The following is a 23,868-nucleotide window of genomic DNA, read 5'->3' on the forward strand; positions in this document are numbered from 1 at the left end:
TGATAGGGCAGTTCCTCCCTGTATTCCCAACAGTGCACCTACCTGGCTGTGAGCATTTTTAAGCTTCTGGGTAAGGGCTGCTAGATTGCTCTCCAGCATGATACCAGGTCAAGCGTCATCCAGCAAGTTAATTGCTCTTTTCTCTGCACCCACACCAAAATGGACTTTAGAGCTTTTTATTTACGTGAAGTCTATTTAAATCTTTTTTTTTTTTTTTAACCCTTAAACAGTCTGTATGAGAGAGCTCAATCAAACCTAGGCGCTGGATCCTGTGGAGCTTACATAGTCAGTTCAGTCACTCAGTCGTGTCCAACTCTTTGCAACCTCATAAACTGCAGCACGCCAGGCCTCCCTGTCCATCACCAACTCCCGGAGTTTACCCAAACCCATGTCCATTAATGACACGGAGACATGGATGACAGAGTCAGTGATGCCATCCAACCATCTCATCCTCTGTTGTCCCCTTCTCCTGCCCTCAATCTTTCCCAGCATCAGGGTCTTTTCCAATGAGTCAACTCTTCGCATGAGGTGGCCAAAGTATTGGAGTTTCAGCTTCAGCATCAGTCCTTCTAATGAACACCCAGGACTGATCTCCTTTAGGATGGACTGGTTGGATCTCCTTGCAGTCCAAGGGACTCTCAACAGACTTCTCCAACACCACAGTTCAAAAGCATCAATTCTTCGGCTTTCAGCTTTCTTTATAGTCCAACTCTCACATCCATACATGACCACTGGAAAAACCATAGCCTTGACCAGACGGACCTTTGTTGACAAAGTCTCTGCTTTTTAATGTGCTGTCTAGGTTGGTCATAACTTTCCTTCCAAGGAGTAAGCGTCTTTTAATTTCATGGCTGCAGTCACCATCTGCAGTGATGTTGGAGCCCAGAAAATAGTAGTTATGTGATATTTGACAAATCATCTCAACCTCTCTGGGTTTAAGAATTAACTTAAAAAAAATAAAAGGGCACTAGATGTTCCTTAACATTTGAGTCAAGCCTGATTTTTTTTTCCCTTAAACTTTAATTGTATTAACATTTAAAACTAGATATTGTGTTTGTGGGCTTCCCAGGTGTCTCAGTGGTAAAAAATCTGCTTGCCAATGCAAGAGATGTGGGTTTGATCCCTAGGTGGGAGAGATCCCCTGGAGAAGAAAATGGCAACCCACTCCAGTATTCTTGCTGAGATAATCTCATGGACAGAGGAGCCTAGAGGGCTACAGCCCAGGGGTCACAAGAGTCAGACGCAACTGAAATAACTGACCATGTACACATGCATGGTAAAAATTTTACCTACAGGCAAAAATTCAAAAGGATGTACACTGAAAAGAGTCCTTCCCATCCCTGTGCCCTAGCCACCTGGTTCCATCCCTGGAGGCACTGTGTTAACAGTTTATATTCTTTCTTTCAGGGGTCTTTTATGTATACATATGTATTTGTGTGTGTATACATATGTATCTCGTGCATATGAAATATATATATACTTTTCAAAAGTAAAATATTCTGTACACACCAATTGGAACCTCGCTTTTTTTTTTTTTGTATTAACAATTTTCTTTGGAATTAATCTATAAAGTACATATAAAAGTTTCATTCTCTTTATAGCTGTATGATGGTTCATTATATAGATGAACCAAAATTTAAGCATTTCCTATTGACTGATATTTAAGTTCTAAACTTATGCTAATAGAAACGCTTCTGAAATAAATAAAATTTTCCATAGATTTTATATCTTTAAGATAAACTGCTGGGCATGAAATTGCTATGTCAAAGGGTCATTGTTACTTAGTTGCTAAGTTGTATCTGACTCTTTTGCAACCCCATGAACTACACAGCCTGCCAGGCTCCTCTGTCCAATGGGATTTTCTAGGCAAGAATACTGGAGTGGGTTGTCATTTACTTCTCCAGGGGATCTTCCTGATGCAGTTATTGAACCTATTCTTCTGTATTGGCAGGCAGATTCTTTACTATTGAGCCTCCTGGGAGGCCCATGTCAACAGTTATGTGAACCTTAATCATATATGCACACTTACACATACAAACATCTTCACGTTGCCCTTCAGAGAAGTTCTACCGATTAATAATCTTACCAGCAATGTATGAATTGCTGATTTCCTCCCACTCTCAATAATATAGGATGTTATGAAGTTCTTATTTTTCCAAACCATTTTAATTTATCTTTATGGATAAGGTCAAGGATCTCATGTGTTTAAGAGCCATCTCTATTTTCTTCCCTGTTAACTGACTATTCCTATTGACTGTTAATATCTGCTGCTCACTTTGCTACTGGGTAACTGGCTTTTTATGATTTGATATCCTTATCATTCAGAAAAATTGGTTCTTTGTGATAAGTTTTTTCCTCCAGTTAATAATTTGATTTTTTTTGTTTTATGCTTTGAATTTGCAGGAAGTCACTTTGGTATAGCTGAATAAATAAAATTTTCCATTATAGCTTCTAGTTATTATTTCAAACTCTGAAACGTCTCCAGTAGAAGGTTTTTCCATAGTTTCTTTAAGTATTTTTATGGTTTTTGTATTTTTTCAATCTTATCTGGAGATTTTCCTGTTATAAGAGATAAGGAATGGGATCCAAACCCTCTTTCTTCTTACAAGTTAAGCCTAGTTCTTTAAGACATAAAAATTTAGCCAAACTCTTAAAAACCACTTTTCAGTCTCATTTTGCCTAGAGGTTTGACTTAGAAAAAAATCAGTGGGTACTTACTTATCTGACTTATTTCAAAAGACCAATTTATTATAGTATTTTTAAGTCATTAATTTTTTTTAAATTTGAAATTTATTTGGCTGTACTGGGTCTTAGTTGCAAGTGCAAACTCTTAGTTGTGTCATGCGGGATCTAGTTCCCTGACCAGGGATCAAACCCAGGCCCCCAGCATTGAGACTGCAGTCTAAGCCACTGGACTACTAGGGAACTCCCCATTCATTTTTTTGAACATGTGTCAGGCACTGTCTTAGGCACTAGAGATACAGGGATGAATAAAATCAGTTCAGTTCAGTTGCTCAGTCATGTCCAACTCTTTGCCACACCATGGACTGCAGCACGCCAGGCTTCCCTGTCCATCCCCAGCTCTCGGAGCTTACTCAAACTCATGTCCATTGAGTCAGTGATGCCATCCAATCATCTCATTCTCTGTCGTCCCCTTCTCCTCCTGCCTTCAACCTTTCCCAGCATCAGGGTCTTTTCAAATGAGTCACTTCTTCACATCAAGTGGCAAAAGTATTGGAGTTTCAGCTTCGGCATCAGTCCTTCTAATGAATATTCAGGACTGATTTCCTTTAGGATGGACTGGTTGGATCTCCTTGCAGTCCAAGCTTTGTCTAGTTAAAGCTGTGGTTTTCCAGTCGTGATGTATGGATGTGACAGTTGGACTATAAAGAAAGCTGAGCGCAGAAGAATTGATGCTAACACCATAGTTCAAAAGCATCAATTCTTCTGCGCTCAGCTTTCTTTATAGTCCAACTGTCACATCCATACATCACGACTGGAAAACCACAGCTTTGACTAGACAAAGCTTTGACGGACTTTTGCTGGCAAAGCAATGTCTCTGCTTTTTAAAATGCTGCCTAGGTTGGTCATAGCTTTTCTTCCAAGGAGCAAGCATCTTTTAATTTCATGGCTGTAGTCACCATCTGCAGTGATTTTGGAGCCCCCCAAAATAAAGGCTGTCACTGTTTCTACTGTTTCCCCATCTAATTGCCTTGAAGTGATGGGACTGGATGCCATGGTGGTAGTTTTCTGAATTTTTTTTTTTTTTAGTTTTCTGAATGTTGAGCTTTAAGCCAACTTTTCACTCTCCTCTTTCACTTTCATCGAGGCTCTTTAGTTCTTCTTCACTTTCTGCCATAAGCGTGGTGTCAACTGCATATCTGAGGTTATTCATATTTCTCCCTGCAATCTTGATTCCAGCTTGTGCTTCATCCAGCCCAGTGTTTCTCATGATGTAATCTGCAAAGAAATTAAATAAGCAGGGTGACAATATGCAGCCTTGACGTACTCCTTTTCCTATTTGGAACCAGTCTGTTGTTCCATGTCCAGTTCTAACTGTTGCTTCCTGACCTGCATAGAGATTTCTCAAGAGGCAGGTCAGGTGGTCTGGTATTTCCATCTCTTTAAGAATCTTCCAGAGTTTCTTGTGAATAAAATGGGCAGAAGTAAACAACTAAACTAATAGCATAATTTTAGAGACTGGTGTCATCTAGAAAATAAAGGTAGAAAATGCCCCTAACTTCATGAAAGACATTAGGTGCCCTATTGAAAAAAGGCAATAATTGTCTGTTGTGACTTATCTCTTCTGATCATATCTTCCCTTCCTGAAGATTCAGGAACTACTGTATTAGTTATCTATTGCTGCGTAACAAATCATCCCAAACTTAGTGGCTTAAAACAACAATATCTCACACAGTATCTGGACATCAGAAATTTAGGATCTGCTTATCCCAAATTTTATGAGGCTACTGTCAGCCAAAGGTTTGACTGGGATCTGCAAGTTATACTTCCAAGATGGTTACTCTTGCTGGCAAGTTGATGCTTTTGGCGGGAGCTTCAGGGGATCCCTTGTGGGCAACTTGCGGACCCTCACACCTGGCAGCATCTTAGCTCACCTGAGGGAGCTGAGCTGAGAGAGCAAGGCCCAAGCCACAGTGTCTCTGACGGCCTAACATCAGGAGTCACACAACATCGTTTTCAGTGTCCTGTTTTGACTAAACAGGTCCGCCCTATTCAGTGTGTGAGAGAACCAAAGGTGTTCTTCATTCGGTTCTCTCTCACACTGAGGAGATGATAGTCACTGGGGGACAGCTTGGCAACTGGCTACCACAGTCACTAACTGGTCAAATATTCTAGAGGTAAAGATGAAGTGCTGTGGGAGCTGAGTATCATTTGTAGTCAAAATTGTCTTGTTTGAACTTTATAAATTCAAAAAATTTGGCTATAACAACTTTTATAAAGAGAAATTAATTTTCAGATAATATGTTAAAAATGTACAAAACTACATACACAACTACTTTTTGTTCAGCTGTGAACATACATCTCCATACTTCACTGCTGCTTCAGTTTTGCTTGGCCTGGAAGGAAACTGCCTGCATGAAATCCCCTCAATACATGCTACTTCATGGCACATTTCAAGTACTTCACGCACCCGTGAGTGCATCAGCTCTGCTCTTAGGTTGGCTTCCTTCAAGTCAAGACAGTTGATGCAGCCCCAGACCTGACAAGCTTCAGTGGCACAAAAAAGGGACCATCTCTTTTACTGTCTCCTCAAGAGCAAGAAAACCTTTCCCCAAAGTGCTCCATCTCCTTAGGCTAAAATGGAGTCATATGCTCACCCTTTACACATTGGCTTAGGCCAATAAGGATTTATCCCTCAGCTAAAGATGGGTTTACCTTTCCTTGCTCAAATTGGGAGAGATGGATACCGAGCAAGAGTAAAGTCTCTTTGCAAAGAGCTTATGTCAAGGAGTGTGGATAACAAATAGGCAACCATCAACCAAAGACATTTTGTCTGTAGTATAGTAATTTACATATCCTCCTTTCCTATTCATTTTTAAACTTTCTGAAGAAAGGAGCTTATACATCTTATTCATGGTTCTCAGCTCTTGCTCAGTGCCTAAACACAATGGGCATTCACTATTTTACTTGGATTTTAAAACTCCCCAAGGTGGATTTCATATTGGATAGATGGCTTTGAAATTACTTATGATTCATTGGACCTATGGAGTATTTTCTTCTAAAACTTTTGAGAGTCTTTAAAATTAATTAATTTTTGCTGCACTGGGTCTTCATTGCTGCAGACGAGCTTTCTCTAGTTTCAGAGAGCTTCTAGTCACGAGCTTCTCACCGCAGTGGCTTCTCCTGTTGCAAAGCACAGGCTTTGGGGTGCCTGAGCTTCAACAGTTTCGACTCATGTGATCTAGAGCACAGGCTCAGTATTTGTGCTCCATGGGCTTGGTTGCTGCATGGCATGTGAGATCTTCCGAGACCATGGATCAAACCCACGTTCCCTGCATTGCAAGGTGGATTCTTAACCACTGGACCACCAGGGAAGCCTCCAAAAGATCATACTTTTATGAGGCAGAAGGTTTCATTACCACACACACATACACACACACACACCCTTTTATTTGACAAGCTGTTCAAAGTCTTACAGTCAACAAGGAAGAGAATTTAGATTTCTTGAATCTCACTCAGTCCAGAGTTCTTTTCATTTGTCTATCTTACCTTTAAAAAAAGCTACTTCTTTAACCAAAATATTCAAGTAACCTATTTTTACATGTTACTGTTATTACTGATCATGCTCTTTTCTTCTTCCCCCCACTCCCTAAATTAATTGTGGTTATAGAATTATTGTTGTTTGGAGGTCTGCAGACTTCCAATCTGCAGACTGACAGATTAAACATCAGATTAAAATGTGAAGGTTATGAGCTAGAAACATTTCAACCATAAAGACCAAGGTTCTTCCTGTAAACAAGGCCAGAATTGACATCACAATGTAACATAATTAGACTTTTCAAAGAGATGAATATGTATTTTTTTCCTGAATTTAACACCTACTTACTCCCTTTTTCTTTTGTTCTTTTCAGATGGATTGAAACAGTATTTAAGTATTACTAACTCTGGACTTAAGAGAACATTAAGATGAGCCCCTTCAACTATAGATAACTGATATAGCTCAGGGACTACCACACAGTCCGGGAAATTATAACTGAATCCTTGGAGTAAGGGAGGTGAAGTTGTCCACAGACCTAAGAATTTGCTCTCTACAGATCCACGCATATCTCTCTTAGGGTGGCAACATTTAGGTGCTGCTTGTATTAGATTCTCACTGTATTTATTAAGAGAACTGGTGATTTGCACGGCTGTCTCCATTGCTAGACTCTAATCAAGTTATCGTTAAGGATGGGGCCTTTTTATACTTTTACCTCAGTGCTAAACACACAGTGGGGCTTAATAAACACTTGTTGGATGAATACATTTTTTGCACTTATAAGTTAGTGATGGAATTATCGTTTCTCTTGAAAAGTTACCAGTCTCTACATCTTCCAGAAAGAAGAAATCTTTAAAGGCAAACAGACTTCCCATATTAAATGCTTCTGAACGAAATTCCAAGTCATGACAGTTATTCAGCTTTGCACTCATTTTAACCACCCTCTCATCCACTCCTGGCTTCCATCTTTGGAGACTCTGTTACATGTCTCAGCATTCTTTAATACACCTTTAGGTGTACTTGATGGGATATCTGGTGCTTTTCTCTCTTGGAAATTACCCTACTATATGCACTGTTTACTTATTTAACTGTCTTCCCATTTGATAACCTAAGGCCTCCCTCATCCCAGATCAAACATTTTAAGATTTCCAAGCAGGAACCAAAAAAAAAGGTTTGCCAATACGTCTGTGATTCCATGCTTTAAGAGAAAACTTAGAACTTGCAACAAAGTAAAACTGAAATTCTGGGATGTACAACACCCACCGTCAATGAAGGGGCATTCATGTTCTCCTCCTGCTCTGACTTGCAAAAAAATACAAGCTAATTTTGTCTGCTTAATACACAATACCTGGTGTCCCCTCTACCCCAGATAATTGGCATCTGGGTCTCTTCTCTACACAAACTTGTCATTGAAAGATCCTTGGCTTTGAAGTTAGCGGATGGCGGCAATACCATTTTACACTCTAAACCCAAGTCTGATTTGAAATTGGTCGATTTCATGCAGGGTCTGTGTAATTTTCCAAGACTGCTGACCTGTTTTTCACTTTGCACGTCTAGGCACATTTCGGGACAGACTTATGCTTCTCTAGGTATTTGCTTGCACAACCGACAACTGAAACGGTCGCCATTGTGCAAGCTCAGTCCTTACAGTTAGCTAACATAAGCCCAAGGAGATGCGCGACGCGTTACGCCGAATTTACACATTCCCACTTGGGGACGGTGGCTGTCTGCGCTGGCCGGCGGAATCCCCTTTGCTACTCCAGCCCTTGGCAGCCGGTCTCTCCCTCCCTCCCTCCACTTCGCCGCCTGTGAGTCGTCGGCTGTTCCTTCTCTCGGCCCCCTCCCTCCGTCAGCTGGCCCTTTCGGGGGCTCCTCCGGTTCCTCCCACCCTGCCCCGCGCGGGCTCCGGCTGTGCCGTCAGCAGTCGCCCCTCCCCGGCGCCCGGGCCAGGAACGCCGCTCCGCCCCGCCCCCCGCGCAGGCAGCCGTCCCCTACATCCGGGTACCGACTCCAGCCGCCCAGACTCTGGCACTATGGTCATGGCGGAGGGGACGGCTGTGCTGAGGCGGAACAGGCCGGGTACCAAGGCTCAGGTACTATCTCTGCACCTTTGGTGGAGGGGGAGGGCGCTCTTGGTGCCGAGCAGAGTCGCACTTTGAAGTGGATACCTCTGAGAGGAGGACGGGCCGGGGCGACCGGCGGACTGCCGGGGGCACTGGTGCCCGGCCTGCTCTTCCGGGGCCTCAGCCCCTCGGTTTGGCTGAGGCGGCGGCGGCCCGCGAGGCCTGCGGAGCTCCGACTGGAGGGTGGGCGTGAGGGCGCGTGGGGGCGGCCGAGACCGGGGCTGGAAAGCCTGTTAGCAGCGACTGCTTGTTCTCACTTTTTGCCTGATGTCCAGTGACCAGTGGCTGAGGGGCGCGGCCGTCCAGGTGGAGACCCCCGAGGTTCCGTGAGGGCCGGGGCTTCTAGGGTGGGAGAGGTGTAAACAGCCTCCCTCGAACTGGCTTCCAGTTTCTGTCTGGCTTGTGACCTGCCCTACTCCTGACATCCAGCTTGTCTAGCCGGATCCGGGAGTCGATAATTTACTTAACCCTCCTCCTCCTGCTGTTTGCTTTTGACCACTTCTCGCTCTAGCTGTTCTCTGGTCCAGCAAGTTTTCATCATCAGGCTGGGACTTGTTAGATGTCATTCCTTGTGAATTGCTTTATTATATGTGAAGCATAAGGAAGGAACTGATTATAATTTTATCAACTTTTAGTAGGGCAGTACTTGGGGTGAGTTGGTCCTTATGTCAGTATTGATTCTTGGGATTTGCAAAAGACGGAGTGCTTTTCACATTCTTAAAAAAAATCAAATAGGATAGTTAGACCTCATCTGATCAACGTGCCAGGTGAAATGGCTTGCAATTGGGTACATGCTCCAAAATCAGAAGAGATGTTATAATGTGATTTTAAAGAAAAAGAGGTTAAGTGTATGTGTGGGGTGGCGAGCAGGGTAGGAGACCAGATGCAATCTTGGAGCTATTCTATCTACTACCTTATGCCAGAGAATAGATTTTTAATGCCTTGCTCAGAATTTGGGAAAGGGTGTCTTTTCAAAGGGAACTTTTAGACCCAGGCACCTTCCCAGATCCATGTTACAGATAAGGAAACTGAAGCCCAGAAATTAGATGCTTTTGCCAAAGGTTACAGTCTCCATATTCGATTCGTACTTAGTTCACTAGTGACCTTTTCTTTTTCATAAATTGCTTCTAATACTGAATTTTAGAGAGTTCAGTTTGAAAACCTTTTGTTTTTATAGAGTCATGTTTTATTGTGGCAGTTTTATTGGCAGTTTTATAGTCGTTCTACTTGGAATTTGCATGTTATTTATGCTTTTTACTGTTTCCAAAATTTCTTTCTTTATAAATGATCTTTCTCAGATGCTGTTAATTCTTATTCTGTGGAAACATTATTTCTGATCCTTTTAAATGATAAACTTTTATATTTTTGTATTTAGAAGTGAATTTTTTGTACTCACATAAGAATCATCCATTTTTACTGATTAAAAAGTTATTAATTTTGAAAGGTTAGAGAATCATAGATTTTAATTCAGTATTGTAACACACCTATTTGCTATGTTATGAGTAAGTCACATATAGAAAGCTCCTTTGCTTTTTCCCACATAGTCATAGATCAAAGTTGTTAAAATGTAATAGAAAAGGTTAGGATTTTTTAAAAAGGACTACTTAAGCAGCATTTTGCCTATCCTTTGTATATCACACTGATTTCCTTCAGTGAAATGGGTCTACTCTAAAGTGATATATTTAGAATTAGAGTAGATAGAGTATCTTTCTACTTTTTTTTTAATTGGTTAGGTTGGGTTATAGGCGCATAGATGAGAATGTTCATTAAGCTGGATTTTTGGCTCTTTTAAGTGTTTTAGGTATGAGGCAAATATTTAATTCTCAATTAACTTTTTACATCTTTACATCTTTTCTTTGTTTTACTATATGTGTTTTCTAATATTTTAAAAACAGAATACAGACTATTTTTTGATTTTTTAAAAAAATGAAAAAATTTGCATGGTGTATTAATAGAAACATTTTTCGCTACAAATCAGGGAGAATTTTAAAACTACTTTCTAATAATATGTAGATAGTATCTAGCAAGAGACATCCTAAAACAATTTCCAGAAAGTTGTTTTTATTTCTTGACTTTTAAAATAAATTTAGTTCATTTTCATACAGAATAGGAAAAATATTCAGAATAGAAAAAGAAAAGATATGAAATGTTTAAGACACTTAACTGGTATACCATACCCATCACGTACTCTCAGAACTGAGACATTACTAATATAGTTAAATCCTTCTGTATCACATTCTTCTGTCTTCTACCCACTCCTGGTCAGTAATGGTGATTATCATTCCTTTTTTTTTTTCTTTAAACTTTTTACTGTTACATGCATTCTATTTATAAACATGTTTTGCAATTAAATTTTTATTAATGTGGTATCAAACACTGTACTCTTCAGGTTGCTCCAGTTTTTAGAGACTGACTCACACTGACTTGATGCGGGTTGTAGATTCTTGGTTTCCTACTACCTTTTCCCAGACATTTATTGAGTACCTACAATGTGTCAGGCATTAAGCGCCTACAGAAGATACATAGGTAAACTGCTGAAAAAGCCGTCAGATGGAAAGAGTCTTAACACTTTGGTGAATGTCTGTGAACTGGGCTATCTGTAGAGCAGTTCAGAACCAGTACAAGGTGACCCATAAAAATATCCCCCTTAAAAGAAGATTGTGTGAATTTTCCTGGTAGTCCAGTGGTTAAGAATCTGGCTGCCAGGCTTCCCTGGTGTCTCAGTGGTGAAGGGTCCACTTGCTAATAACTGGAGGAGACACAGATTCCATCCTGGATTCAGGAGAATCCCACATGCTTAAGAGCAACTAAGCCCACGTGCCATAACTATGGAACCTGTGTGCTAGAGGCCCAGGATCTGCAACTCCTGAACCCACCTGTGGCAACTACTGAAACCCGTGCTCCCTGGAGCCTATGCTCTGCAACAAGAGAAGCCACAGTAGTGAGAAGCCTGCACACTGTCACGAGAGAGTAGCCCCTGCTCTCTGCAATTAGAAAAAGCCTGAGAGCAGCAACGAAGACCCAGCATAACCAAAACGTAAACAAATAAATGTTTTAAAAAGTAGGTTGTTCTTTTTAAATAATTCATTTTTGATGGTGCTCACATTTTGAGTTAGAAATTTAAAACATCCTTTGCAGTTAGAACTGCGATTTATAATATCTGTCTTAAATAATACGTAATGGAGTCGTAACTGCTGCTTATTCTAGCTATTCTCTTTGCGTAAAAACTGATGAATTTTTTTACTGCCTGGATTTTTTTTTCATCAGAAGTTTTGGAAAAATATTTAACCACAAACAAAATTGTGCTGGACTTATCAATTAATAACACATGAAAGATTTATGAGAGCCATATTTGAGGGATCTGTGGTTGAGAAAACTGTAACTTAGAGTTCAGTTAAATAAAATCTTGGTGTTCATTTAAAACATTGAATAAAATGTGTTTAATTTACTTACTAATAAACACATTGTTTAAAATATGAGAACTTTTCTTCTCCCCTGATATAACTTTGGATCTTTGTTAAGAATTGAAGTTAATCATAATAGTATTGCATCTTCTTTGTAACTTTGTATGCACTTTAACCATGACATTTTTTTCTTGCAGGATTTCTATAATTGGCCTGATGAATCCTTTGATGAAATGGACAGTACCCTTGCTGTTCAGCAGGTAATGATAATAGTTTCTTTTGCAGCTCCAATAACCTGAGCATTTTATCTCCTTTGGCACAGTTAAGTATTCCTGTATCTTTTAGCACAAACCAGAATCCATGGAATTATTGGGATGCCTGCTTAAAACTTCTATGAAACCTGATTTTGTTTTAAGATGGCATATTAAACTATCATCAAACTTAAATACATTTTATTATCTATTAATATATACCAAATTAAGGTATAAAATTTGATTTTAGAATGAATTTGATTCACAAATAATTGAATGCTTAAGTGGAATAATGTAAGTATAAAGAAGTAGCATACTCATTATTCATTTGGTGATTGAACATTAGAGAACATGCTTGGCTTGCAGGATCTTAGTTCCCTGACCAGGGATTGAACCTTGGGCCCTGGTAGTAAGACCACCAAGTCCTGACCACCAAGTCCTAACCACTCACCAGGGGACTGCCAGGGAATTCCCATAGTTCCTACTACTTCTTTTGTCTCCCTCCAATATATTTGAAAGTTTGTTTCCACTACCAAATAGCTCACTAAGACTGTGATTATCCAGGAGGAGATAGCATGTTTGGTTTGAAAAAGCCCTCAGGAGATTCCCCCTCCCCCCCTTAGGAGATTTTTAAGCATTTTTACTGAGAACCATATTGTGTACTATGTTGAGTTAAAAAAAAAAATGTGGTGTTTCTTCGCAAATGAATAAAATCTGGAAACTGGGAGAAAAAAGTTTCCATAGCTAATTCTTAAAAATCACATTGAAGGGTTAATAAAAGGATGACTAAAATTGGCTGTGCTAGTATATTAGTCAAGGCTGTTTGATTTTGATAGCTAGATAGTTAAAGTAGATAGCTATTTGGATTTATTGTGTTGTTTAAAAATATTGGAAAACAAAATAAAAACACAGTTGAATTCTTTGAGCAGTAAAAATTTGTCAGGGATTTCCCTGGTGATCTAGTGGTTAGGACTCTTTGCTTCCACTGCAGAGGGCATGGGTTTGATCCCTAGTCAGGGAACTAAGATCTTGAGAGCTGTGCTGTGAAGCCCCTGGCCCCAAACATTTAATAATCTTAAGAGAAACATTAAAAACCTTTAGAATGGATCCAGTATAGTGTTTAGATACTTAGCACAGGAAATAGAAGAGTACTGATGATTGAATGGCTTTGCTCATTGCCTTTTAAGAATGTATTGTTTAAAAAAAAAAAAGAATGTATTTTTCAATGAACAAATATTTAATAGGTTAGTAAAGAGGCCTTGTGGAGGATTTAGAAATAAAATCTGGAGTTCTGTGCATGGAAATTGGCAAAAATTAAGAGGAAAAATGTGCAGATATTTTTCTCTTTAAAAGTAGACTTTTGTTCTGATGCTATGCTGAATTTGCTTATTAGTCCTAATAGCAATTTTTTTGTGAAATCTTTTGGGTTTCTACATATGAGATTATTTCATTTGAAAACTGCTTGTTCCTTTCCAATGTAGATGCCTTTTATTTCTTTTTCTTGCCTAGTTACTCTGGCTGGAATTTCAAATACTATTTTGAATGGAAGTGGCAACAGCAGGCATCCTTATCTTATTTCTGATCTTAATGGAAAGCTTTCAGTCTCTTCCACATTAAGTATGATGTTTGCTGTGTGGTTTTCATATTTGGCCTTCATTATGTTGAGATAGTTTCATCTTATTTTAAGTTTGTTAGTGTTTTTATCTTAAAAAGATGTTGAATTTTGTCAAATGCCTTTTCTGCACCAATTGAGATCATTGTGGTGTGTTTCTCCCCCTCCATTCTGTTAATGTCGTGTATTGTATTGATCAGTTTTTGTATGTTGAACCATCCTTCCATTCAAGGAATAAATCTCATTTGATTATGGTGTATAATCATTTGAATTTGCTGCTGAGTTTGCTAGGATTTTTGCATCAGTGTTCACAAGGGATATTATTTTAGTTTTCTTAGAGTATCTTAATTTGGCTTTGGTATCAGGAATGCTGCTGTAATGAAGTTAGGAAGTATGCTGTTGTCTTCAATTTTTTTTTAAAGACTTTGAGAAGGATTGGTGTTAGTTCTTTTAATATTTAGTAAAATTCACCAGTGAAGCTGTTAGGTCTAGGGCTTTTCTTTGGTTGCACGACATGGTGAATACAAGAAAGCCACAGAACTGTATACTTAAAAGTGGCTATCCTTTCCACATTGAATGGTTTTTGACACTCTTGTCAAAAATAATTTAACTTTATGTGAGGGTTTATTTCTAGTTCTTCTGTTCAGTTCCATTGGTCTGTAAGTCTATGCTTATGTCAGTACTAGACTTTTTTTTTTTTAATGGCAACACCTACTTTAACTAATTACTTAGGCTGCACCAGATCTTTGTTGTGGCTCACAGGATCTTGTTTGCAGTATGCACAACAGTTAGGGCATGAGAACTCCTAATTGCGGCATATGAGATCTAGTTCTCTGGTCAGGGATGGAACTTGGTTCCCCCCTGCACTGGGAGAGCAGAGTCTTAGCCACTGGATCTCTAGGGAAGTCCACTGTTTGGATTATTGTAGCTTTGTAGTAAGTCTTGAAATTGGGAAGTATGCATCCTTCAATTTATGTTTTCAAGATTCTTTGACTATTTGGTGCCCCTTGGAATTACATATAAATTTGAGAATTAGCTTTTCCACTCTTGTGGAAAGACTTGGAATTCTGGTAGAGATTGCACAGAATCTGTAGATTGCTTTAGGTAATATTGATAACAATATTAAGTCTACCTATAGATGTAAGATAGCTTTCATTTAGGTCTTTAATTTTAACAATGTTTTGTAATTTTCAGTATGCAACTATTTAATCTTCTGATTTAAATTAATTCTTTCATATTTTATTTTTTCAAGTACTGTTGTAGATAGAGTTGCTTTCTTTTTTTCTTCTTATTTTTTATTGAAGTAAATAGTTGATTTACAGTGTTCAGGTGTACAACAAAGTGATTCAGTCATATGTAGGTCATATGTGGGTATATGTAGGAGTTGCTTTCTTTTTTCCTTCCTTTTAATTTTATTTATTCTTCCTGTGCTGGGTCGTCTTTGCTGGGTGGGCTTTTCCTCTAGCTGCAGAGTGGGGGTGACTCTGTAGTTGCTATGCATGGGCTTCTCTTGCTGTGGAGCACAGGCGTTTAAGGCACGCGGGCTTCAGTACTTGCTGCATGAGGGCTGAGTAGTTGTGGTTCGGTTGTTCCACAGCATGCGGAATCTTCCCAGATCGGGGATCGAACCTGTGTCTCCTGCCTTGGCGGGCAGAGTCTTTACCACTGAGCCACCTGGGGAGCTCCAGGAGTTGCTTTCTTAATTTTCTTTTTGAATTGTTCATTGAAGGTATACACAACTGATACATATATATATATATATGTATATATATATATATATGTAATTTTGTTGTTTTTGGTTGCTCTGGGTCTTTGTTGCAACATGCAGGCTTTCTCTGAGTTAATAATGCATGCTCGGTAATTGTGGTGCATGGGCTTAGTTGTTCCAAGGCGTATGGACTCTTCCTGGACGGGGGACTGGAACCCATGTCCCCTGCATTGACAGGTGGATTCCTATCCACTATACCACCAGGGAAGTCTGAAACACAACTTATTTTTTATATTGATCTTGTATTCTGCTACTTCGTTGAATTCATTTATTAGCTTTATGAGCTTTCCTGTGGATTCTTTGGGGTTTCTGTATATAGGATCATGTCATCTGTGCCTTTTATTTATTTATTTATTTTCTATTTAATTGTTCTGGCTAGAATTTAAGTACAGTGTTGAATAGCAATGGTGAAAGCAGGCATTCTTGTCTCATTTCTGGATTTTTTTTTTTTTGTTTTGGCCTTGTGGGATCTTGGTTCCCTGACCAGGGATTGAACTCTGTCCCTCGGCAGTGAAAGTGTAGTGTCCTAACCACTGGACTACCTAGGAGTTCCCTCGTTTAATTTTAGAGCAAGGGAAACCTATCAGTTTTTCACCATCAAGTATGACATTGCCTGTGGGTTTTTATAAAAGCCCTTCATCATATTGTGGAACTTCTCTCCTATACCTGATTTTCTGTATTTTTATTATGAAGGATGTTGGATTTTGTCAGATGCCTTTTCTGCATTAATTGAAATGACTGTGTTTTTTCCCTTTTAATATTAATGTAGTGTATTATATTGGTTAATTTCTTTTTTAGTATTGAACTACCTTTCATTCCTTGCAGCTTTCTTTTGATTTGTTTGTATGGTGTATTTTTTTCCATCCTTTTACTTTTAACCTACGTATATCATTATATTTGAAGTAAGTTTCTTGTAAACAGTATAATTGGGTTATATTTCTCTGTTCTTTCTGACAATCCTTGTCTTTTAATTAGTGTATTTAGGCCTTTTAATCTCAATATAGGCCTCCTTGGTGGCTCAGAATCCACCTGCCAATGCAAGAGACATGGATAGAATCAGTCCCTGGGTTGGGAAGATTCTCTGGAGAAGGAAATGGCAACCCACTCCCGTTTTCTTGTTTTGGACATCCCATGGATAGAGGAGCCTGGTAGGCTACAGTCCATGGGGTTTTCAAGAATCAAACACAACTGAGCAACTAAAGCAAAAACAGTGTTAATGTAGTTATTGATAGATATGTTTAGATTTAAAATTATCATTTTGTTACTTTTCCTTTGTTTGTTTCCTCTTTTTGTTTCCCCTTTTCTGCCTTTTTAAGACTTATTTGAGCATATTCTGTTTTATTCTAGTTTTGGCTATGTTTCATATAATTTTTTGATGATTGTTCTAGAAATTACTAAGTACATGCTTAACTTTCTCACAATCTATTTAGAGTCAGTATTTTACTACTTTGATTGAAATGCAAAAACTATATTTAGACCTCTTTACCTTCCTCCATTATACTATAGCTGTCTACATTACATCTTTTAATATATATCTTGAAAACCCTATTGGAGAATGTTGCGTATTTTGCTTTCATCTGCCAAATATATTTTAAAGACCAGAGGAAAATAGTCTAATATATATTTATACCCAGAGATCTGTAATTGCTGTTGCTCTTGATATTCTAAGTTTCTTTCTGGTATTATTCTTTTCCTTCTATCTGAAGAACTTCCTTTAGTAATTCTTTTAGAGCCATCTGCTGGCTAAGAATTCTCCTTAGTTTTCTTTCCTCTGAGAGTATCTGTATCTTTATTCTTGAAGGGTATTTTTGCTAGATACAGAATTCTGAGTTGACGGTGCTTTTCTTTCAGCACTTTAAAAGTATTGTGCCGTTTCTTCCTGTCATCTGTGGTTTCTGATGAGAAAGCTGCACTCATTTGAATTCTTATTCTAAGGTCATGTCTTTTCCCCCAGCTTCTTTATCTTTTTTTAAATTTAATTTAATTTTTTCTAATTGAAGGATATTTGATTTACAGAATTTTGTGGTTTTCTGTCATACATCAAGAATCAGCCATAGGTACACCCGTGTCCACTCCCTCCTGAGCCTCCCTCCCATCTCCCTCCCCTCCCCACCCTCTAGATGGTCACAGAGCCCCTGTTTGAGTTCCCTGAGTCATGCGGCAAATTCCTATTAGCTGTCTCTTTTACATCTGGTGTTGCAAGTCTCCATGTTACTGTCTCCATACATCTCGTCCTCTCCCTTCTCCCCTCCCGCTGCGTCCCTAGATCTGTTTTCTGGCTGTTTCTCCATTGCTGCCCTGAAAATAAATCCATCAGCACCATCTTTTTAGATTCCATGTATATGAGTCAGTAGGTTATGTTTATTTCTATAATTTATTTATTTCTCTTTCTGACTTACTTCACTCGTACAACAGGCTCTAGGTTGATCCACCTCAGTAGAACTGACTCAAATGTGTTCCTTTTTTATGGCTGAGTAGTATTCCATTGTATATATGTACCACAGCTTCTTTATCCATTCATCTGTCAGTGGACATCTAGGTTACTTCCATGACCTAGCTATTGTAAATAGTGCTGCAATGAACATTGGGATACATGTGTCTTTTTCAGTTTTGGTTTCCAAAACTGAAATAAAGGTATATGCCTAGGAGTGGGATTGCTGGGTCATATGGTGGTTTTGTGTTTTTTTCTTCCTATATGAAACTTTATTTTATTCATTTTCATAGTTTTGCAGTATTAGTAAAAATAATGGCCCGTTATAAATAAGTATAAAATGTAAGTTGATGAAAAAATAACCCTAAGTCTTCCTTGACTCCCATCCTCCCACCAAAAAACTAGCTAGTATATGGCAAATATCCTTTTCACACATTATCTTTAGGCATATACTCACTTTGTAGTGGTGGATGGTTTAGTCGCTAAGTCATGTCTGACTCTTCTGACTCCACAGACTGTAGCCTGCCAGGCTCTTCTGTCCATGGGGTTTTCCAGGCAAGATTACTGGAGTGGGTTGCCATTTCCTTCTCAACACATGGTGGTTTTATTCCTAGTTTTTTAAGGAATCTCTATACCTACCATCTTCCATAGTGACTGTATCAATTTACGTTCCCACCAGAAATGCAAGAGAGTTCCCTTTTCTCCACACTCATCCAGTTCTTATTGTTTGTAGACTTTTTCATGGCCATTCTGACCGGTGTGTATGAGGTGGTACCTTTTTATAGTTTTGATTTGTGTTTCTCTAATAATGAATGACATCGAGCATCTTTTCATGTGTTTGTTAGCCATCTGTATGTCTTCCTTGGAGAAATGTTTGTTTAGGTCTTTTTCCCACTTTTTGATTGGGTTGTTTGTTTTCCTGATACTGAGTTGTATGAACTGCTTGTATATTTTAGAAATTAATTCTTTGTCAGTTGTTTCCTTTGCTGTTATTTTCTCCCATTCTGAGGGTTGTCTTTTCACCTTGTTAGTAGTTTCCTTTGCTGTGCAAAAGCTTTTAAGTTTAATTGGATCTCACTAGTTTATTTTTGTTTTTACTTCCATTACTCTAAGAAGTGAGTCATAGAATATTTTGCTTTGATTTATGTCATCAAGTGTTCTGCCTATATTTTCCTCTAAAGAGTTTTATAGTTTCTGATCTTACATTTAGGTCTTTAATACATTTTGAGTTTATCTTTGTGTATGGCATTAGGAAGTGTTCTAATTTCATTCTTTTGCATGTAGCTGTCCAGTTTTCCCAGCATCACTTATTAAAGAGGCTATCTTTGCCGCATTGTATATTCTTGCCTCCTTTGTCAAAAATGAGGTACCTGTCGGTGTGTGGGTTTATCTCTGGGCTTTCTATCTTGTTCCATTGGTCTATATTTCTGTTTTTGTGCCAGTATCATACTATCTTGATGACTGTAGCTTTGTAGTATAATCTGAAGTCAGGAAGGTTAATTCCTTCAGCTCCATTCTTCTTATCAAGACTGCTTTGGCTATTCGGGATCTTTTGTGTTTCCATATGAATTATGAAGTTTTTTGTTCAAGTTCTATGAAAAATACCATTGGTAATTTGATAGGGATCACATTAAATCTTTAGATTGCATTTGGCAGTATAGTCATTTTCACAGTACTGCTTCTTCCTGCCCAGGAGCATGGACTATCTCCCCATCTGTTATGCTGTCTTTGATTTCTTTCATCAGTGTCTTATAATGTTCCATATAGGTTCTTTTGTCTCCTTAGAGATAAAAGGAGATTCTCTTTATTCCTAGATGTTTTATTCTTTTTGTTGCAAAGGTGAATGGGATTGATCCCTTAATTTCTCTTTCTGATTTTTCAGTGTTAGTATGTAGTATGTAGGAGTGTAAGTTATTCTGCGTATTGACCTTGTATCCTGTGACTTTGCTGAATTCCAATTAGCTCTAGTAATTTTCTGGTAGTTTCTTTTGGGTTTTCTATGTATAGTATCTTGTCATCTGCAAACAGTGAGTTTTACTTCTTTTCCCATCTTGATTCCTTTTATTTCTTTTTTCTTCTCTAATTGCCATAGCTAGGACTTCCAAAGCTATGTTGAATTGAGAGTGGTCACCCTTGTCTTGTTCCTAATCTTAGAGGGAATGCTTTTAGTTTTTCATCATTGAAAATAATGTTTGCTGTGGGCTTATCATATATGGCCTTTACTGTTTTGAGGTAGGTTCCTTCTATGCCCATTTTTTGAAGCATTTTTATCATAAGTGAGTGCTGAATTTTGTTAGAGGCTTTTTCTGCATCTATTGAGATGACCATATGATTTTTATCTTTTAATTTGTTAATATGGTATATCACATTGATTGATTTGTGTATGTTGAAGAATCCTTGCATCCCTGGAATAAGCCCGACTTGATCATCGTGTATGAGCTTTTTAATATGTTGTTGAATTCTGTTTGCTAGAACTTTGTTGAGGATTTTCGCATCTATGTTCATCAGTGGTATTGGCCTGTAGTTTTCTTTTTGTGTGTTGTCTTTGTCTGGTTTTGGTATCAGGGTGATTGTGTCCTCATAGAATAAGTTTGGAAGTGTTCCTTCCTCTGCCCCTGGCTTCTTTATCTTTAGTTTTTGTCAGTTTGATCACCTCTGGGCATGGATTTCTTTGGATTTTCTTGTTCTGTATTCACTCTGGTTTTTCTTATTGTGGCAAAAAATGCATAACATAAAATTGATTATTTTTGCCATTTTTAAGTGTATGGTTTTGTGTTGTCAAGTACTTTCACATTGCTCTGCAACCATCTCTGTCTCCAGAACTTTTTCATCTTTCCCAACTGAAAGTCTGTACCCATTAAACAATAATTCTTGTATGATTTACTGTGTAGTATAATTTTTAATTAACTATAAAACTTGTTTGTTTGTAGTATATTCAACAGAACATAAGAGCAGATTGTTCCAATATTGACAAAATTCTTGAACCACCTGAAGGCCAAGATGAAGGTGTATGGAAGTATGAACATTTAAGGTAGGTCCTCATGATATATCAAAATAGTAATAGTACTTCTAGTAGTAAAAATAACCTTTATATTAATTATGATTATGAACCATAATTTATTATTTAACTGTAGACCAAAAAGCCAGTTTCTAAAGCTTTTATGTTTTCAGTGTTATAAAATTTTCAACATTGTTATTTACTGATTGTTTTCTGTATTTATGGATTTGGTCCTTCTTATCATTTTACAGTTTTCCTTAATCATATCCTTTAATTCCAGATGCAGTATTTCCATGTATCTACTCATTTTTACTGCTTACTACCCGCCTACTTTATTTCTCTCTAGCGGGCCTAGTCTAGACTTGGTAGCTGATGAGTTACCTGTCAACTAGTATGAATTTCCAGTCTTCTCTTTGGTAAATGAAGATTAATTGTAATCCTGAAATAAGTTTTAGAGTTTTTAATAATATTCTTTGAATGAAAAAATTCATTTTAATGAATCATGAGTCAACTTTAGAAGCAGCTGTAACTTGAAGTTACTAGCTTATTTCTTTCTTTCTTTTTTTAAATTAGGTTATTTCTTGAAGTTAAAAACTTCCCATTGTAAATGGGAATTGATAAGTTAGAGAAGGCAGCATGAAATATGTGTTCATCCAAGTTTGTTACTTTGAATTGGTTTTTTAAATAATAGAATAAAGTAGAGATATGAATTTTCCTGCATAAATTAGACCACATTTCCTATGATGAGTGCCTCAATTTGTAGACAGGGTCCTTTTTCTGTTGTTTTGATGTTATAGGCTTGTCTAGATATTGTTAAGACAGTGTTTTGTCATAACAGTTCAGCAGTTTCAGGGAAGACTTCTTTGTAAGCTGCCAGTTTCTTGGGCAAGTCACTTGACTACTTGATTGGGTTTTCTTTTTTAATACATCTTGCTGGATAATCATTGAAAGCATGAGTGTGTAGATATTATGCCATTCTTATAAATATAGAAAACACTTTAGAATGATATGCACTCTGCCTTATTTTAATCCACTTTGAAAATAACTACTTACTTACCTGTGGGATTAAATGATGAAAATAAGCAAGGGTATTTTTTTTATACCATAAGCATAATTTCTAAAAAGTTAGGGTTCATTTTAATTTACAAGGTTTTTATTTCAGATCTAAAAAAACTTTTTCCTCCCTACTTAACTTAAACTGTGAAATATGCATTATACAAAACTTGTAAAATCTTTCTTATGCATATTCCATTAGTCCTGGTGCTATTGTTACTACTTTTGTTATTTTTTAAATATTTTTTTGTATAATTCACTTATTTTTGTTTTGTATAATTTAAATATTATACATCACACATATATTGTTTTGTGTCTTTATTATAGTGTATACATCTTTATAGTTAACCATAAAGAGTTTTCAGGGTAGTTTGATTTTTTTTTTGCATGTGCTTAATGTTACTGATTTGAGGCTTAATACTTGCTATTACTGGTTAATGTAGTTGATAATATGTTAATGGGGATTGAATCTTGACCCCAGTGAAATCTCCCAGTACTTCTCACTGAATATTTGTAATCAGGAGAAGATGCTGTTTCCTCTGAATGGCTGCAATCCCATGCCAGTGTATAGGACTTGGTGACTAGAGGGTGGTCAGCTCTGGTTTGACCCTTCAGCTGCGTGTGTGTGAGCCCTGTGTCCAATTACCTTGAAGCTGTTAAGGCTACCCTGTTTGCCACAGATTGTACCTGTAGCACTGCTGGATCAGTTAGCTTAGTTTTCCTGTTGGCTGTACGTAGATTGCACTAGGTGAGAAACTTGTTTATCACCACCTGTCTTTATTGCCACTTGGTGGAAAACAACCCAGAAACATAAAACATGGAACTAACAGATAGTGAGCAGTATAGATTTATGTAGTGACTCAGAAATAGTGTTATTTGTATACTCTTAGAACACCATTATTATTAGGCATCTGAAGTGGAAATAGATAGCTGATAATCTGACCTTTGTTTTTTAACTTGCTTCTTTTCTAAAAAAAATAATTCATTTCATTGTTGGCTGTGCTGGGTCTTTGTTGCTGCATGGGCTTTTCTAGTTGTCGTGAGTGGCGGCTACTCTGGTTGTGGGGAATGGGTTTCTCATTGCCATGGCCTCTCCTGTTGCAGAGCAGACTCCAGGCACACCGGCTTCGTTCGTGGCTTGTGGGCTCAGCAGTTTAAGCTCTCAGGCTCTAGAGCACAGGCTTACGAGTTGTGCTTCGTTGCCCCAGCGGCATGTGGAATCTTCCCTGACCAGGGACAACTGTATTCAGATATATACACACACCAATTTTTATATAACTGGAATTGTACTGTGAATATAAGTATATGTCTTTTGTATGTTTATGTAATATTAACATTTTACAATTTTCCAATTGCTCATCATTTATTTTTCAAAGAAATTTTTTATGTATAGAGTTTAAGTGAACATCTTTGTGTATATATCTAGATTGCAGTTCTGATTGTTTCATTAGAATAGATCCTTAAGAGAATGACTTAGTCAAAAAATACACACTTTGTAAGGTTCTTGGTAAATATTTTCAAGTTATTTCTCAGAAAAATTATACTAATTTCTAGTGTGTAAAGTGATCAACTCACTGAACACTGATATTGAATATTATTATTAGGGTTGTTAGTTTTGGGTTTTGTTTACTAATGTGTATGTCTTTGTAAGGAATGTGCCATGTAAATTCAAGTGGTGTTGATAATACTGACGAGAAAGGATGGTGTTGATGGGATTTTTTTTACGATTAATATTCTAAAAATAATATGGAGAATAGATAAAGCTTTTTCATTTATATATTTACCTTTTTAGGCAATTCTGTCTTGAGCTAAATGGACTTGCTGTCAAACTTCAGGTAATATTTTCTTTAACTTAAAACTAATTGAAAGTTCTGATTTTTTCCCTGTTTTTATCAATTAATGTGCTTACAAAGACATCCAAAATTTGTAATTTATTCTAGAATTTTGCACAAAATGTAGCAACTCAATTGATAGACTTTTTCATTGTTATTTTACATGTTAATAAATGTAA

At 37.7% G+C, this 23,868-nt stretch overlaps 1 protein-coding gene across 1 annotated transcript in view; it reads left to right on the forward strand.

The window, feature by feature from the left end:
• The window catches only part of HSPE1 (heat shock protein family E (Hsp10) member 1), a 42,311-nt gene that overhangs the window by 5,699 nt on the left and 12,744 nt on the right, over window positions 1-23,868 (forward strand). The window contains exons 1-4 of the mRNA XM_020893567.2: window positions 8,192-8,310; window positions 11,942-12,004; window positions 20,737-20,837; window positions 23,650-23,692. Coding sequence (XP_020749226.1) covers window positions 8,251-8,310; window positions 11,942-12,004; window positions 20,737-20,837; window positions 23,650-23,692 — 267 coding nt within the window. The 5' untranslated portion in view covers window positions 8,192-8,250. Of the gene's footprint in view, window positions 8,311-11,941; window positions 12,005-20,736; window positions 20,838-23,649; window positions 23,693-23,868 lie in introns of the transcript that reaches the window.

The sequence above is a fragment of the Odocoileus virginianus genome, chromosome 30 (genome assembly GCF_023699985.2).
Source record: "Odocoileus virginianus isolate 20LAN1187 ecotype Illinois chromosome 30, Ovbor_1.2, whole genome shotgun sequence".
Taxonomy (NCBI): Eukaryota; Metazoa; Chordata; class Mammalia; order Artiodactyla; family Cervidae; genus Odocoileus; species Odocoileus virginianus.